Consider the following 17,505-nt stretch of genomic DNA (forward strand, 5'->3'; position numbering starts at 1 on the left):
CACTTGTCTGCAGATCTTATTCCAAATCCTGGAATTCAATTTTTAGCTCCTGGTGTCCTCCACAGTTCTGATTCTTGCGCCCCCACCCACTTCTTTTCAATTTGCCTGAACTCTGGCAAGGTTCCAGCAGCCCCCACCTCCTTTTCCTAGTAATGCCTCCCCCACCCTCGTGAGGGACAACAGCACTTATGATGGTTTGCATATGCTTGGCCAGGGAGTGGCACCATTAGAAGGTGTGGCCTTATTGGAGGGAGTGTGTCACTGTGGTGGTGGGCTTGGAGACCCTTCTCCTAGCTGTCTGAGAATGCTCAGTCCGTTCCTGGCTTCCTTCGGGTGAAGATGTAGAACTCAGCCCCTCCTGCACCATGCCTGCCTGGATGCTGCCGTGCTCCCGCCTTGATGATAATGGACTGAACCTCTGAACCTGTAAGCCAGCCCCAACTAAATGTTGTCCTTTATGAGACTTGCATTGGTCATGGTGTCTGTTCACAGCAGTAAGACCCTGACTAAGACAATGACCTTCTGGTAACGGCTCCCTCATCCAAGGTCCTTGCCATTTTCCCACCTCAACACTTCCTGTCCTGACTCTGCCTTCAGCTTAAACCTGTCATGCAAACACTTATAGACGGTTGAACATAAGTAAAACATACATGTTAATCATCAATTACCTCATAATTAATCGTATTCTTTAACATGTTCCTAACTCTACTTACAGTCATGATCAATGACGAAAATAAGGTTTTCTGAGCCTCATACGTTTTCACAATTAAAGAAATAGCTAAAAGCAAACATTTGTCCATTTAGACAGACTTTAAACAGCTGCTCCTCAGACACCGCAGAGATCTACAGAGTGTGGCATTTAGAATACTTAACAAAAAGCTTTTCCTAAATGGACACATCAGCTTTAAACAGCTGCTCCTCAGACACCGCAGAGATCTACAGAGTATGGCATTTAGAATACCTAATAAAAAGCTTTTCCTAATGGACACATTGGCTCCAGGTGGCACCTTTCCTCCAAAGAAACGATGGGCCCAGAAGGACCTCTACCTGGAGTTTGCTTCAGATGTGACAAAGCTGGCCGCTGGGCACACTGCCCAAACTGGACAGACAGGACACTGGGAACTTGACTGACATGCTTTGCCTAGACAAAGTACGCCAGTCCTTCAAAGTTCCCACTTCACAGAACAGTCTCGTTGGTCTTCTGGGCCTGGCGGCTGAGGATGGAAGTCCCTCCAAGCCCAGGGGAACCCCTTGGATGGCTGACATCCAGAAAGAGGGTAAGTCTGTATCATTTTTAATAGATTTGAACGCTGCTTGCTCTGCACTTCTTTTTCCTTTTTGAAAGATTTATTTATTTATTTCATGTATGTGGGTACACTGTCGCTGTCTTCAGACACACCAGAAGAGGGCATCGGATCCCATTACAGATGGTTGTGAGCCACCATGTGGTTGCTGGGAATTGAACTCAGGACCTCTGGAAAAAAGTCAGTGCTCTTAACCGCTGAGCCATCTCTCCAGCCCCTAACCAGCAGTTTCTTAATGTCTTGCCTTGCATAGCCTCTTGTGACTTCCAGGAGGCTTTATGACGTCTCTACTAAGGTTTCCGGATCTGGTCTTCTTGCTCTAGAACCCTTTGGTGTAGGGGTTTCTTCTCAACAGAAACACTACCACCTGGAGACAGGATGGAAACCTGTTAATTGTGAGGAAGTAAGTAAAACTTGCAAGGCCCAGGAAATTTCTGAAACATACACATCCCCCCCCCCCACACTCTTAAATAAACAGTAACAATTCTGGCCAGAAAAGGCTCTTCTGTTAGCACAGAAGATATATGATATGTTACATTGAGAGCTAACTTTATAGGTTTTGTGGGAGCATTTGGTTTGTTGGTTTGGTTTTCAGGGACAGGATTTCTCTGTATAGCCTGACTGTCCTGGAATCCTCTTTGTAGGTCTGGCTTTGGACTCACAAAAATTCACCTGCTTCTATCTCTCCAGTCCTGGGATTAAAGAGGTGTGCCACCAATAGCATTTAAAGCTTAACGTTTACTGTGCTTGGAACTGGAGAAGTGGCTCAGCAGTTCAGAGGACACTGGCTGTGCTTCCAGAGGACCTGAGTTCAATTCCTACAACCACAAGGTGGCTCACAACCATCTGCTATGGGATCTGATGCCCTCTTCTGGCCTGCAGGCGTGTATGCAGACAGAGCATTCATATACATAACATAAATAGATATATCTTTAAGAAATTACTGGGGTTGGGGATTTAGCTCAGTGGTAGAGCGCTTGCCTAGCAAGCACAAGGCCCTGGGTTCGGTCCCCAGCTCCAAAAAAAAAAAAAAAAAAAAAAGAAAAAAAGAAAAAAGAAATTACTGTGCTCAAGAGATCTACAGACCAAAGTTGGAAGTCCAAATGTTTTTTTTAAAGATTTATTTATTATATATAAGTACACTGTAGCTGTCTTCAGACACACCAGAAGAGGGCATCAGACCCCATTACAGATGGTTGTGAACCACCATGTGGTTGCTGGGAATTGAACTCAGGACCTCTGGAAGAGTAGTCGGGTGCTCTTAACCGCTGAGCCATCTCTCCAGCCCCTCGTCTCTCTGATCTTAACCCTACCCCAGCTAGCCCTTTGCTCAGACCTAGACCTGAACTCCACACCTACTGGCATTGCCATCTAGTTCCTGCTCTGCCCTCAGCTCCCTGCCTCCTCTCCTACCTCTGCTGCTGCTTTCCATTGTCCTGAATCCGGCTCCTCCCACACGCCTCCCACCCACAGACTTCCATCCTCACCCCCCTGCCTTGGTGAATCTCCATCTCACAGCCTTCATCCAGTTTCCTTCTCTCAAAACTCAGGCTGAGCTGCACCTGCTCCATTGAGCGCAGCATGACTTGGCTGTCGGAATGTCAGGACAACTGAGATATCCACATTTGCCATCACGGGTCCCACCAAGCCCCGTTTATTTCTCAGATAGGAATGGTGTAGTTTTAAATAAAAAAGTGAACATAAAAGATCTATCTTCAGATCTGATAATGGGAGACATCTTCCTTGATTTTATTTTTTTCTGCCACTGATGGGGTTGATTAAAACATCCGAAACACGTTCTTTTTTTAAAATTTTTTTCTTTTTAGATATATTTATTTTATGTATATGAGTACAGTGTTGCTCTCTTCAGACACACCAGAAGAGGGCATCAGACCCCATTACAGATGGTTGTGAGCCACCATGTGGTTGCTGAGAATTGAACTCAGAACCTCTGGAAGAGCAGTCAGTGAGTGCTCTTAATCTGCTAAACCATCTCTCAATCCCCATGACTATGGTACCCTGAAAGACACCCTGGTTCCCGCTGAGGAAAGGCTTGAAATCCCGGTGACCCTGAAAGGGACGGTAGGCAGGCGTTTTGCCTGACTCCCAGGAGAACAGGCCCTGTCACTAGCCGCAGCCCTTCATAGATTTGTGGCCATCAGTCAAGTAAGGGCAACGTCCCAAGCCCCTTCACGTATAGAGGACATGACCACAGATCACATAGACTCAAGACAGAGCTCCATTATAATGAGGCACATAGAGGTCTGAAGGCTTAGCCAACAAGCTTTCCTTCTCAGGCACTCGTCCTGGCAAAAGGTATTGAATCTCAGGGCCACCCTGAGAAGCGGGGGTACGATTTTATTCATCCACTTTCTGCCGTGACAATAAATGCCTTAAAACCAAACTTTTTTTTAAAAGATATATTTATGTTATATATGTGAGCACACTGTAGCTGTCTTCAGGTACAGCAGAAGAGGGCATCAGATCCCATTACAGATGGTTGTGAGCCACCATGTGGGTGCTGGGAATTGAACTCAGGACCTCTGGAAGAGCAGTCAGTGCTCTTAACCACTGAGCCACCTCTCCAGCCTCTGAAAGTCCAAATATTAAGGGCTTTTGGTTGGTTTAGTTACTGCTTGGTCTTGTTTTAATAAAACTTGTTTATGAAAGATAAAAGGTCACTCGGGACAAAAGCCTGTTTTCCTGAAGAGAGCCAAGACTTTGCAGAAAAGATGGTAACCTTCCGGGGTTGGGGATTTAGCTCAGCGGTAGAGCACTTGCCTAGCAAGCGCAAGGCCCTGGGTTCGGTCCCCAGCTCCGGAAAAAAAAAAAAAAAAGATAAGATGGTAAGATGGTAACTTTCCATTTGGCAGCAGACAGAATGTAACTTTGTTCTTTGACTACGTAAACCTGACTCCAGGCTGCTCTCCAGTTCAAGGTGTATTTGTATCCGCTCCGGACCCCCAAGTCCAAGTTCTCCATACAGAGGAGACTTATTTAATCCCAGGGCCAAACCGCCGGGAATAAAAAACAAAGACGAGATTGAAGGTGAGGGAGAAGGGGACAAGGGAACAGGAAGGGTTTTTTTGTCCCTGCCTCTGGATAGAGAGGAGACACACGTGGCTCATAGGAAAATAGTGGTTTATATAAAGGTGCAGGGGAAACGCCATGTTAGCATGAAGTATTTAATTTTAATTGGGCGTGTTAATTAGGTGAGCCAGAGGGGGCTTTTGATTGCTGGGGCTCAATACTTTGATATCTGGACCTTGGGGGTCAGCCTCAGGAGGAGGAAGTGGCCAAATAAGGGAACAGACTTTGGTGGGTAGCTATAGGGACATAATTTAATGGTTTAGCATGGCGGAGGGAATCAGGGAGAAAGGCAAGGCCTGCCACAGCCATGCCCGCCACACTGGAGCTGCCCAGAGTCCATTCACAGGGTGTAGCCATGGTCCCCCATACCTAAATAAAAGCCACGTTCTAAAATTTATTCATGGTCTGACTGGCAAGTCTCTGAATAACTCCAGACCCATACTGCTTTCACGAGTCTTCACACATGTTCTGCTAAGACAACTGCCTATGGATTTTCCAAGGTCCCAGGAGTAACCCACTTCTTTTTAGCTATAAGTAACCTGGTAAGCTCACTGGTCCTCTAATGGAGTGATTGTGGTATCCTCCCTTTTGTTGGTTATCGGTGCCTTTTCGGGGGTGATACGACTAGACCTTTGTCATATCTCCTTGGAAAATGTCACAACTGTACACTCAGGATTTATCTCCAGCTTTTAACCCCTTCTCCCTGCAGCCTCCTATGAATATCGTTGATGCTCTTCCTGGATGTGGGAATCCGGCCTGGCCTTCCTGCTCGATCTTACAGGTTCCTAGGATTTAACAGCGGACCACAGAGAGATCGAAACTGTGCCGTGGCTGTCACAAGTCACCCTAGTACTAAGGAGACAGACGGGGTTGTAGTAAGTTCAAGTCTAGCCTGGGCTACAGTAAGAGACCCAATCTCAAGCCAACAATTAACAGCCAAAGAAAGGAATACGTAACAAATACAGTAAGGTAGAGTTTCAAGGGTCTGTGCACCCCTTGACCTGATCAGCGCTTGCACAACCGGGGAACTGTGTTGTGGCCACTGGAACCCTCCAAACTGACTGTTTCTCTCACCTCTTTATAAAGGCTCCTAGGCCCGGCTAAAAAGGTTGAGAAAGAGAAAAAAAGGGAGGGAAAATGGAAGAGGGTGAGGACCCCTTGTGGGTCTCAATTTTTCATCTGAAGTATTGTGAAGAATCCAAGCGCTCGCTGCTCTGGCTCGAAGCCGTTCCTGTCGCTGGCGTGCGCTGGGCGGAGCATGCAAATGAAGACGCGGCCGGGTCTCCGCGGAACTCTGGGAGCGAAAAGCTCAACAAAACTTTGTCGGCCTACTTGGATCGCTCAGGCTTTTCCCGGCGTAAACTGGTGGAGAGGGTAGAAGAGGAGTGTAGGTGTCGAGCGCATGTCTGCGGGCGCGCGAACGTCGGTGACCGTGAGTTGAAGGTGTGCGCTCTGGGGAGTGTCGCGGGCGCGTGTGGCTTGTCAGGTATCGCTTCTCGGCCTTTTGGCTAAGATCAAGTGTAGTATCTGTTCTTATCAGTTTAATATCTGATACGTCCTCTATCCGAGGACAATATATTAAATGGATTTTTGGAACTAGGAGTTGGAATAGGAGCTTGCTCCGTCCACTCCACGCATCGACCTGGTATTGCAGTACCTCCAGGAACGGTGCACCCCCTCGGGGGACTCAAAACTAAAGTTTTAAAATTAGACTGGAGCTAGCTCCTTTCTTCACTGACTGTTTTCTCATTCTCTTGGTTTTTGTTAAGTACGTGTGTATCGTGACTTATCAGCATTAGCTTTGTGTGTTAGCTATCTTCTTTTTGATTTTGGTACATTAGAAGAGGTCACGTTAGTTACAGATCGTCGTGAGATAGACATCATGTGATTGTTGGGATTTGAATTCAGGACCTCTGAAAGAGCTGTGCTGTTCTCTCCAGCCTGGTTTGTGACTTTTGACAGGTTTTTCTACTTCCCCAGACACCACGCTTAAAAGGCCACCTAGTTTCCAGTACTCAAGAGCCAAAGGGGAAATGAATCGAGTCTAGCCTGGTCCTCACAGCAAATTCCAAGATAGGCATTTTAATATCTTTTTGGCTTTTCGAGACGAGGTTTTCTGAGTACCCCTGGCTGTTTCTGGAATTTGCTAGGTTGTAACTTACTCCCCCTTCAACTTAGATCCGCCTGCTCCTTCCTCCGGAGTACTGGGGCTTAAAGGCGTGCAGTACCACGCTCTAATTTAAATCTCGTTTTCCTCAAAAAAGAAAAAGGAAGAATGGAAGAAAAATAAAGTGAAGACATTGTACAGCCCCAACCTGAAGCCCTACAAATATTGTCAGAAAAATGCAGGAATCAAAGGGACCCAAATCATCTTCGCTTCTTAGGAAAATCAAGCAGTGACAAATATGTCCACCAGGAGGCAGCACCTGCTCATTTCCAACTCTAGGCTCTGGTCTTCGTTGGGGTTTAGAGATAGATGATGTATCCTAGTAGGAGAAAGGAGCCCTTTCAATGCTTTGCTCCAGCACCCATTCTGAGACACAGACTTTGGGGTGTTGAGGTAGTATAAGGTATTAACTCATTACTGGCCTCTGTCTTGTCCCCCAAAAGTCCACACTCAGGGATGGAAGGACAGTTTAACAGTTTCAGAGCACTCTGGCTGTTCTTCCAGAGGATCCAGATTCAATTCCCAGCGCCCACATGGTGGCCCACAACCATCTGTAGCTCCAATTCTAGGGATCTTCTGTCCTCCAGGCTCCCACATGATACACAGTCATACATGCAGACAACACTCAGAAAGTAAAAGCAAAACTTTTCTTAAAAGTGCATATATGAGGGTTGGAGATTTAGCTCAGTGGTAGAGCGCTTGCCTAGGAAGCGCAAGGCCCTGGGTTCGGTCCCCAGCTCTGAAAAAAAGAACCAAAAAAAAAAAAGTGTATATATGAAATTGTCTGAGAATAACTAAAAGATTTTTTTTTTCGGAGCTGGGGATCGAACCCAGGGCCTTGCACTTGCTAGGCAAATTCTCTACCACTGAGCCAAATCCCCAATCCCAAGATTTAAAAAAAAAAAAAAAAAAAAAACCCTCTCGATATTTTATTTACTCATGTTTATAAAGATCTGTTTATTTTACTTTATGCATATGATCTCATCTGTCCTGAATGTATGTCTCTGCCCCTTGTGTGCCAAGGAGGTCAGAAGAGAGCATCATGGCCCCTGGAACTGGCGTTATAAATTGTTATAAATTGAGCCACCGTGTAGGTGCTGGAAACTGAATCTCAATTTTGCAATAGCATCAGGTACTCTTAACCACTGAGCCAGCTGTCTGACCCTACTTATTTTATATGCATTTTTATGTGTGTGCACAACGATGTGTGAATGTGTGTGTGAGTGTTCCAACAGTGTGGAGGTCAGAAGACAACTTTGTGGAGTCTGGAGTCTGTTCTCTCCTTTCACCTTTATGTGGGTTATGGGGATGGAACTCAGGTTGTCAGACCTGTGGAGCCAGAGCCTTTACCGAATAAACCATATTGATACCCACCCCTCCCTTCAATATTTTAGCCAGGATATCATGTAGCCCAGACTGGCTTCAAGCCTATGAAATGCAGAATTTCAAGTCCAGTCTTGGACAGTCCATTACGAACGGAAGCACCGAGGTCTAAGGACCTTCTGACTGGTGAACTTATAAGAAAGGTGTGCCTCCGTGGTCAGGGGCTCCCCTCGGCGTGTTTAACCACTCCACCTCACAGGATTTCTGTCAGAGAGGAAGCCAGACACAGTGCTGTGCTCAGTGTAGCTGCAGATGAGAAGAGCAGGCTCCCACCCTCCGGACTTCAGGGTGCTGCCCACACAGCTGGACTCTGATGCGAGTCAAGTGGGAAGTCAGAAAAGGGAGAGCAGCGGCTCCTAGTTTCATCTGTCCTACTGTGGGGACACTTACCTAACACTGGTCACTTAAATATTGTTTCAAAGCCCCTTCTTTCAAAAAACCTTAGTGAGCACTATCATCACCCTCAAACTAAAAACAAACACCCCTCAAAAAGAAAAAAAAAAATTCTACCGGGCTGTTAGGATTTCGAATCTCAGTCTGTTCCTGGACAGAAGATACTAAGTCACCATGATTCCACGTGGAGAGGTTTAATGAGAGAAGAGTAGAACGTGCCATGGGCACGTGGAGGGGGAAATGAGGGCAAGAACAGAGAAGAACAAAGAACAAGAGGGGTAAGAGAGAGTAAGAGGAGGAGGAGAGGGCAAGCAGCCCCTTTTATAGTGTCAGGCACAGCTGGCTGTTGCCAGGCGACTGTGGGGCGGAGCATTCCTGGCTGCTGCTAGGTAGCTGTGGGGGTGGAGCTTAAACAGAATACCAACACCGGCCCTCCTTTGCCGCCTTTGTCTCCTTTCCGTTTGTCCATTTGCACCTTCCCTGCAAACATGTAAGATGAGGTGTGGAGTGAGAAAGTCCGTTTCATTTCCTTTATCAGAGAGGTGACAGTTTCCATCTTGGGTGTGAATCCCATGGGGGAGGGAGTGTTAAAAACATGACCTGACACCTAACAACTTGTGGGCCTTTTCTTTGTTTGTTTTTCAGTTTCACAGTCCTTAGAACCTTTGTTCAAAGCCAGGGATGTTTGCCCAGTTCCTAGTTGGAGGCGGGGTGAGTGACCTTGGATAAGTCGTGTAGCCTTCCTGTGCTTCAAATTCTTTTTAGACAAAATTCACCCAGATCTTGGTTGGTTGTGTTTTGTTTGTTTCTTGTTTAAGTCTGCTGGTGACTTCTGCCTAACTCCCCTTTCTCTCCAGCCCTCCCTCTCATCCTTACTTATTAGTTTGTTTGTTTGCTTGCTTTTTGACACAGGGTCTTCAAAGAGATGACTCAGTGGTTAAGAGCACTGACTGCTCTTACAGTCATGGGCTTTGTGATTTGGTGTCGGTTTTAGACTTGCTCAGGTTCATCTCAAGCTTACTATGTAGCAGAGGATGGCCCTGATTAAATGAATGATTCTCTTGCCTCCCTTTCTCAAGTGCTGAGATTAGAGGTGTGGACCACCACAAACTCTTTACTTTTGCATTTTGAAAGAACGTTGACTGTGTAACACTGACTGCCCTGAAATTCACCAAGTAGACTGGGCTGACCTAGAACTTGTTACCTCCCAGTGCTGGGACCACAGGGTGGCACCACTGTGCCTGATTCAGTTATGAAGTTTAAAGAAAAAATTGTGCAGAAGCAGGCAGATCTCTGAGTCTGGTCTACAGAGTGAGTTCTATGACAACCAGGGTCTTTTTTTTTTTTTTTTCTTCTTTAAAGATTTATTTACTTATTTAGTGAATATGAATACATTGTTGCTATCTTAGACACACCAGAAGAGGGCATCAGATCTCATTACAGATGGTTGTGAGCCACCCACATGGTTACTGGGATTTGAACTCATGACCTCTAGGAAGAGCAGTCAGTGCTATTAATCCCTGAGTCATCTCTTCAGCCCAGAGAAACCCTGTCTTGAAAACAAAAACAAACAAAAACAAAAAGAAAGGAAAGAAAACCGTGTTAAGCTCTTAGACTAGAGCCCAACATGCAGGGTACTCCTCAGGGTGATATTCCTTATGTCTTTGGCCTACCCCCTCTCCCAGCTTCACTATGCTCTTCTCCAACTCTGGGCCTTAGCCACCATTCCAGTCTGTCCCATCATCCCCATTTCGGGGATGTAAAAAAGTTACTGTCTAAGGTCTCAGTCCTAGACTAATCTCAGAAGCTCTCTAGGGATTTGGAGGCTCCCTGGACTGCTAGGCAAGCCAGGTGACTGATTTTGTGGTAGGGAGGGGACAAAGAAGTGGCATGCTGAAACATGGGGAAGCTTCTTTATCAGCATTTGCTGGTTGGAGGTGCCCTGCAGGAAAGGGCTGGGCTCTTGCAGTCCCGCAATGGCTTCCCCTCCTCCTTTTCCAATCTTCTTCCGTTAGGGTAACATGACCACCTTCCTTCTGCCTTGGACAGGGGTCTTGGCCCTTTCTTTTTTCTTTTCTTTTTTTTTTTTTTCCGGAGCTGGGGACCGAACCCAGGGCCTTGCGCTCGCTAGGCAAGCGCTCTACCGCTGAGCTAAATCCCCAACCCCTCCAATCTTCTTTACACGTAGCTTTTCCTAAGGGTGATCCTGTTGCTCTTTTGGTCGTCTTGCCTTTTGTAACATCTCCTCCCATACGGACAACCGGAACTGCAAGGGCTAAACCCGATGCGCCCCCCCTCCCCCCACGCCTAAGTGCTACATTTCTCGAAGCCTTTCCAGAAGCTTCTAACTGACACATTCTTTCCCTCTGAAGTCCCCATTTGATGATTTGTAAAAAGCTCACTGCATTTTCCTGAGCTGCCACTGCCTGCCATTCCTTACGGACTGCGACCTTTGAGGCTGGAGGCCGCTGTAGCACTGAACTCTGGCTCGTGCAGACAGGTGAGCTCTAGTTGATCAGTTTACTAACTCACTGGGCAGACGCTCTGCTGCTGCATCATCCTGCCTGGTTCACCTGTATTTTTGAAATAGGGTCATGTTAGGGTGCCCACGCTGGACTTGAACCAGCCTAGGGATATAGCCTAGGGAGGTTATGAACTTAGTGTCTCCTGCCTCCTCGTCCAGAGTACCTGGGATTGATTACATTCTGTGGTTATGCCCGGTTGAACTTTTTTTTTTTTTAAAGATTTATTGATTTTATGTATATGAGTCCACTGTCACTCTCTTCAGACACACCAGAAGAGGGCATCAGACCCCATCACAGATGGCCGTGAGCCACCATGTGGTTTCTGGGAATCGAACTCAGGACCTCTGGAAAAGCAATCAGTGCTCTTAACCGCTGAGCCATCTCTCCAACCCAACTTTTGTTTTTTTAAAGTCCATTTTATTGTGTCTTCTTACACAGTGTAACACTGGCTGTCACTGTGTAAAGCTGGCTGTCATGGAACTCACTAGGTACAGTAGGCTGGCCTTGAATTCAGACATCCCCCTGCGGGGCTGGGGATTTAGCTCAGTGGTAGAGCGCTTGCTTGCCTAGGAAGCGCAAGGCCCTGGGTTCGGTCCCCAGCTCCGGAAAAAAAAAAAAAAAAAAAAGAACAGACATCCCCCTGCTTCTGTAAGGAGTGCTAGGATTAGATATGTGCCATTGTGCCTAGCCTTTTTTTTTTTTTGGTTCTTTTTTTTTCAGAGCTGGGGACCGAACCCAGGGCCTTGCGCTTCCTAGGTAAGCGCTCTACCACTGAGCTAAATCCCCAGCCCCCTTTTTTTTTTTTTTTTTTTAAGATTTATTTATTTATTAAGTACACTGTAGCTGTCTTCAGACACACCAGAAAAGGGAAACAGATCTCATTACAGGTTGTGAGCCACCATGTGGTTGCTGGGATTTGAACTCAGAACTTCTGGAAGAGCATTCAGTGCTCTTAACCACTGAGCCATCTCTCCAGCCCCGTGCCTAGCCTTTTAGAAGCTATCTAAACAAGACAGGCCCTGGGAGCTCTGCTGTTGGTCTGAGCAGGCTTGATGGAGGAGGAACTTCCACCAAAGCTGTCTAGCCCCACAGTTTCCCCCGTGAGAAGAGGTACAGCCAAGTGGTGAGCATCCTGGCACTGAACTCAGACAGATCTCGCTCAGTCACATACAACCTAAATGTGATCATAAGTCTTTTAACCCTCTGCAGCTTTCTCTACTTGTAAGAGAGAGACAACAGTCCGTAGCATGCTATTGTGAGGTAATGGGGTTCTCAGCACTCATCATGCAGGAAGCCGAGGCCCAGAGATCGCTAGGGTGTCCAGGCTAGCCTGGGCTACATAATGAGATTCCCATCTCAAAAGACAAACAAGCAAGCAAGCAGAGCTGGGTATGGTGGCTCATGCCTTTCATCTTAAAAACAGAGGCAGGTGGATTTTTGCGTGCCAGGCCAGCCTAGTCTACATAGTGAGTTCCAGGATATCTAGGGCCATATAGAATGACCCTGTCTCAAAAAAACAAAAACAAAAACCAACCAAACAGAAAGACATCCCCCACCCCCAAAATGCTTGAAGCAATGGCTCAGTGGTTAAGAGCCATTTACTACTCTTCCAGGATCAGTTTCCAGCACCCATGTGAGGCAGTCACCAGTCTCAAATTCTGGCTCCAGGGAATCTGACACCTTCTACTGATAACATGGGCATATACTGACACACACGTATACACGTAAGTAAAGATAAATTTAAAAGGGGTTGGGGATTTAGCACAGTGGGCCCTGGGTTCGGTCCCCAGCTCCGAAAAATAGAAAAGAAAAAAAAAAAGATAAATTTAAAAGCACTAATAAAAATAGCAGCTACAGGGCTGGAGAGATGGCTCAGTGGTTAAGAGCACTCTGACTGTTCTTCCAGAGGTCCTGAGTTCAATTCCCAGCAACCACATGGTGGCTCACAACCATCTGAAATGGGATCTGATGCCCTCTTCTGGTGTGTCAGCGGCAGCGTACTCATAATTATTAAATAAATCAATTTTAAAAAGTCAAGTGGCTCCAAAGGGGGAAAAAAAAGCGACTACAGAGACGGTTTAGTGGTTAGGAGGACTTGCTGCTCCTGCAGTGGTTCCAAATTCGGTTCCCAGCACCCGTGTTCTGCAGCTCCCAAATACCTGTAACTCCAGTTCCAGGGGATCTGACGCCCTCTTCTGGCCGTTGTGGACACCAAGCAAGAAGCAAGCAAGCAAAGCAGGTAAAACATTCATATAAAATAAAAATCTGTAAATTTCTTCCCCACAAAAGGTAAGTGCCTGCAACCCCCACACCTGGGAGCGCTGTAGGTAAGAGGATCAGGAGTTCAAGGTCATCCTTGATTACGAAATTAGTTTAAAGCCAATTGGGATTACATGAGACCATGTCTTGGTAATGGGCTTAGTACTGTGTATCTTAGTACAGCTATATCTGTATGGAGGCTCCAGGTAAATACTGCTTTGCAAACGAGACGAAGAAAGCGACTTGAATGAGTACCATCGAATGAGGGAAGATAGGGAAAACTTGTCAGCATCTCTTCGAGAAGATCCTTAGGTGGAAGGAAACTATTGGTGGGGCCCCGCAGCCTGATTGAGGGAAAGTGGATGGGGTGGTGTCATTATTACACATTCCATTCCCTGATCTCACCAGGCGCAGCCACGCCTGTTCCTTTGGTTCTTCCCACCTCCCAGCCCTAACGAAGTCCAGGCTCTATTCCAAATACTGAATAAGGTAGAAAAGATTAAATAAAGCGGTTCCGGATAGAACAAGCACTCTCTCCCGAGGCTGGGGCTGCAGGGGCCGGCTTGGTCTCAACCTAGCTCCGCCCCGGGGGTGCTGATTGGTTTGCGTCATGTGACGTCACGAGAGGGTTTTTAACCAGGAACCTGAGCAGCGGCACAGCAAAATCCGCTGGGGTAGGAAGCTGCGAGTTGGTGTCTGGTTGGCGTAGCTGCCTGCGAGTGCGGCTGACTGAAGGTAAAGGAGGGTGCCTGGACGATGCAAAGACGACGATGCCTTGCGGGGTTTCGGGGAGCGGGTGTCGACGGCCCGCTGGAGAGTCGCAGGGTTGTGAGGATGGCGGTCACAGCGCCCGCAGGGGCGTGCCAGCGTTGTGGGTATGCAGAGCTTGTGGGAGCCCGACCCGTATGGGGCTCTTTGGGCATACTGCCCGACCGCCTCCTTCCTGCGAGGATTCTCCTCTGGGGAATGGAAATGGAGATTATAGATTCTGTTTTCCTCTAGCTCGGAGAGGGGCGCAGGAAAACGACCTTACTTTGGATCTAGCCTGCAAGATCCGCAGGATCCTAGCCACCTGAGGGTTTTTCTGACCTCAAGGCTTGTCCTAGGGCGCCTAGGGCAGGAGAAAGCCTGTGTTACACCTGTAGCCACTTTCATTTTCTTTCTTTCTTTCTTTTTTTTAAAGAAAGGGCGAAGGAGAAAGGCATTGGAGATGGCTCAGCGGTTAAAAGCGCCTACCCTAAAACATGAGGACCCTAATTGATCCCTGAGACCCACACACTCTTGCAAGTTGTCCTGACTTCCCCCTCAAGTTGCGTATGGCTTACATATGTGCACGTTAATTTTTTTTTAACTTGTGGGGAAAAAAGAGGTACCTAAAGATCTTGTTTTAATAAGAGGAATATTTAGAAGGGCGGGGTGCTGATTTAGGAAAAGGGTCCAAAAGTTGCAATTTCTTGTTTATTCTGAATATTTTTTTTCTTTTTTCTTTTTTGGCCTTCCCTTGTTTAGACAACCCAGCCTGTAACTACCTGCCGGTTCAAGGCCGCCTCTCGCTGGCCTCCTCTGGAGCTCCAGACTTGCTCCTGAGGTCTACCCTGCATCCTAGCTCGCCATGGGGAACCACTTGACTGAAATGGCACCTACGGCCTCATCCTTTCTGCCACACTTCCAGGCACTGCATGTTGTGGTCATTGGGTTGGATTCCGCCGGGAAGACTTCCCTTCTTTACCGCCTCAAGTTCAAGGAATTTGTCCAGAGCGTCCCCACCAAGGGCTTTAACACCGAGAAGATCCGAGTGCCCCTGGGGGGGTCCCGTGGGATCACTTTCCAAGTGTGGGATGTTGGGGGTCAGGAGAAGCTTCGGCCACTGTGGCGCTCCTACACCCGCCGGACAGATGGACTGGTGTTTGTGGTGGACTCCGCAGAGACTGAGCGGTTAGAGGAAGCTAGAATGGAGCTACACCGGATCAGCAAGGCTTCCGACAACCAGGGGGTGCCGGTGCTGGTGCTGGCCAACAAGCAGGACCAGCCGGGGGCACTAAGCGCAGCGGAGGTGGAGAAGAGGCTGGCAGTCCGAGAGCTGGCAGCCGCCACGCTCACCCACGTGCAGGGCTGCAGTGCTGTGGATGGGCTGGGCCTGCAGCCGGGACTAGAGCATTTGTATGAGATGATCCTGAAGAGGAAGAAGGCACCCCGGTCGAGCAAGAAGAGACGGTGACCCGCGGCTGCCCCTACCCTACGTGCTAGGGGTCAGTACACATTATAGTCAGGCAGGGCCCGTGACCTCTCAGCCAGCCTGGGCGCTGGACCTGTCCACCTCAAAGGACTGAGGGAGCATAGGTGGCCCTGTGTGCCACATGGGGGAGGGAAGATGAAGGTGTCTTCACTGCCCTTCACCTGCAGAGGGTAGGGGCTGCAAGACTGGAGACATATGTAAATGCTAACTGGCCCCGGCGCTCCTTTCCCTGCCCTAGCGTTTTATTTGGATATATATTTTTATCTTTGCAGGGGGAGGGTGTGTAGAAGGTTGTCCAGAGACTGCATTTAGGGGGGAACCGAGAACATCTTTCCGCTCTCCACAATTGAGGAGAGGGGTCTTCTCAGCTGCTCTTCTCATCACAGTCTTTCTGTGTCTGTGAAAGTGCCAAGAATTCTCCCCACGTTCGAAGATCCCTGTCCCTTTTTTTATAAACCTCGAGTGTCCTCTGTATTACTGTTTTGTCGTTTTTGGGTTTTTTTTTTTTTTTTTTTTTTTTTTTTTTTAGTATTTGCCTGTAAGTTATTAAAGTTGGATGATTCTAGCTCTTGTTTGGATCTGGTAACTTCCTCTCACCTTACTTAGCCCTATGGAGAGTTTGGGATTTGCATGGAGAATTGGGGAAGGGAGAGAGGGGTTTGCTTATCCTGAATGAACAAGACACAAGACGGCACCCACAGATTAGATTACACACTTATGGGGTGGCTGGTACAAATTCTGGGGGAAATCGAAAACCCCTGAAGCTATTGTTGCCTGACCTAGTTTAGGGGTCATAGCTCCTCTCACCTTCCTGCATCCTCTGGCCCTTGCTCCTGAGACCACCTGCTCCTAGGTCTCTCTGTACCCATGACCACAGTGAAGAGTCTTTCTGGGCCCCATCAGCGCTTCCCTGGTGTTCAGCCCAATCCAACTTTCTCCTTTTGGAGGATGGGATAAGGATGAAAAGTAATTCCTATCTGGCCGTAAGCCACCTCCAAGAGCTCAATCCTGCTGACGATGGCTCTCTCTGGCAGCTGCTGGTGCTTGGGAGACCTGGGTTGGCCTGGTGACTAAGCCTGAATCTTCAGCTTTGGGAACAGCAGCTCTTCTCCCAGAGGGGGCACAGTCATACTCTACCCAACTCCCAAGCGGGGAGACAAGATGGGAAGGGCACGATCTGCCTATGTTGATAGGACAAGCGGAGAGAGCTGTGGTGTGCACCTGCAGTCCTAGCATTTGCGGGGGGTGGGGGGCAGAGGCAGGAGGGTCAATCCAAGGTGAGGTGAGACCCCACCAAACACTCAATCAGGTCCTGAGTTCCTGCTTAGGTCTCCAGGGGCCCCGCCTCCTGCAGGAAGGCCAGCTGTGTCTGACAGAACAATAAGATTCTCCTAATCTTTCGGGTGGGAGTCCTGAGAAAGCAAAGGACAGCCTAGGCCCCAGTCCCACCCACAGCCTCTGCAAACATGAGATCCTTAGAGCAGCCTGACGATCCTGCCCTTGGAGCTGATAAAGGGGTGGGGGTAGGGGAGCTCTCAGCAGCTCAGCCTGGAGGAGGCTTCTTTTCCGAAAGCTGAAGCTGCCTGCCGAGTCCAGGGCCACCTAGATTTGTCCTCCCAACTCCCTTGAAGCTCTGGGAGGGGTGTGTGTATGTGTGAGTGTGCATGTGTGCATTGATCCGGAAGGGTGCCCAAGTGTGCGTCAGTGAGAGGGACAGCTTGACAGAGCTGCTGGGCTGGTTCTGCCTGGAATGTGTGCTACCTGACCTCTCTGACACGCCGGATTGATGGCTTTCGGTCATTTGGAACAAAGTTCTATAGGTCAGGGACAGTACCGGGCTGGGAAGAACATGGCCAGAAGAAGGCTTGTTCTGGGAGATCTTTGCTACCCATTTCAATTCTGCTTATGTTTTAAAATCTTTAATAATCTTTAATGATCTTTTGTTTCTTGGCCTTTTTAAAAACATTTAATCATCTCTGGGATTAAGGTCTCCAGATCCAAGGAAAGAGGCAGAGGGATGTATTTCCTGCTCTCTCTTGGAAAGAGGCTTCTGAGGTGCCAGCTCTTGATTTGGGCATTCAGCTAAATGGCGCTCCTTCTTGCCTATGTAGAAATAGATCCTCCTCACTTATGTCCTAGCTATAGGGC

At 47.9% G+C, this 17,505-nt stretch overlaps 1 protein-coding gene and 1 non-coding gene across 10 annotated transcripts; both read left to right on the top strand.

Moving 5' to 3' along the window:
• The first annotated feature begins 5,666 nt into the window (after nt 1-5,666).
• Nucleotides 5,667-15,940, top strand: Arl4d (ARF like GTPase 4D). Of its 9 annotated transcripts, none has more exons than XM_087572296.1 (6): nt 5,667-5,853; nt 8,983-9,048; nt 10,710-10,837; nt 12,476-12,586; nt 13,011-13,101; nt 14,631-15,922. In XM_087572296.1, exon 6 carries the CDS (start codon nt 14,734-14,736, stop codon nt 15,337-15,339), a length of 606 nt encoding a protein of 201 aa, XP_087428422.1. In that variant the 5' UTR covers nt 5,667-5,853; nt 8,983-9,048; nt 10,710-10,837; nt 12,476-12,586; nt 13,011-13,101; nt 14,631-14,733; the 3' UTR covers nt 15,340-15,922.
• On the top strand, nt 5,883-6,073 carry LOC120095480 (U2 spliceosomal RNA). Its single transcript, XR_015632435.1, has one exon. It is a non-coding gene; the product is annotated as a U2 spliceosomal RNA (small nuclear RNA).
• Nucleotides 15,941-17,505: the final 1,565 nt, after the last annotated feature.

This window comes from Rattus norvegicus, chromosome 10, assembly GCF_021556685.1.
Source record: "Rattus norvegicus strain SHRSP/BbbUtx chromosome 10, alternate assembly SHRSP_T2T, whole genome shotgun sequence".
Taxonomy (NCBI): domain Eukaryota; kingdom Metazoa; phylum Chordata; class Mammalia; order Rodentia; family Muridae; genus Rattus; species Rattus norvegicus.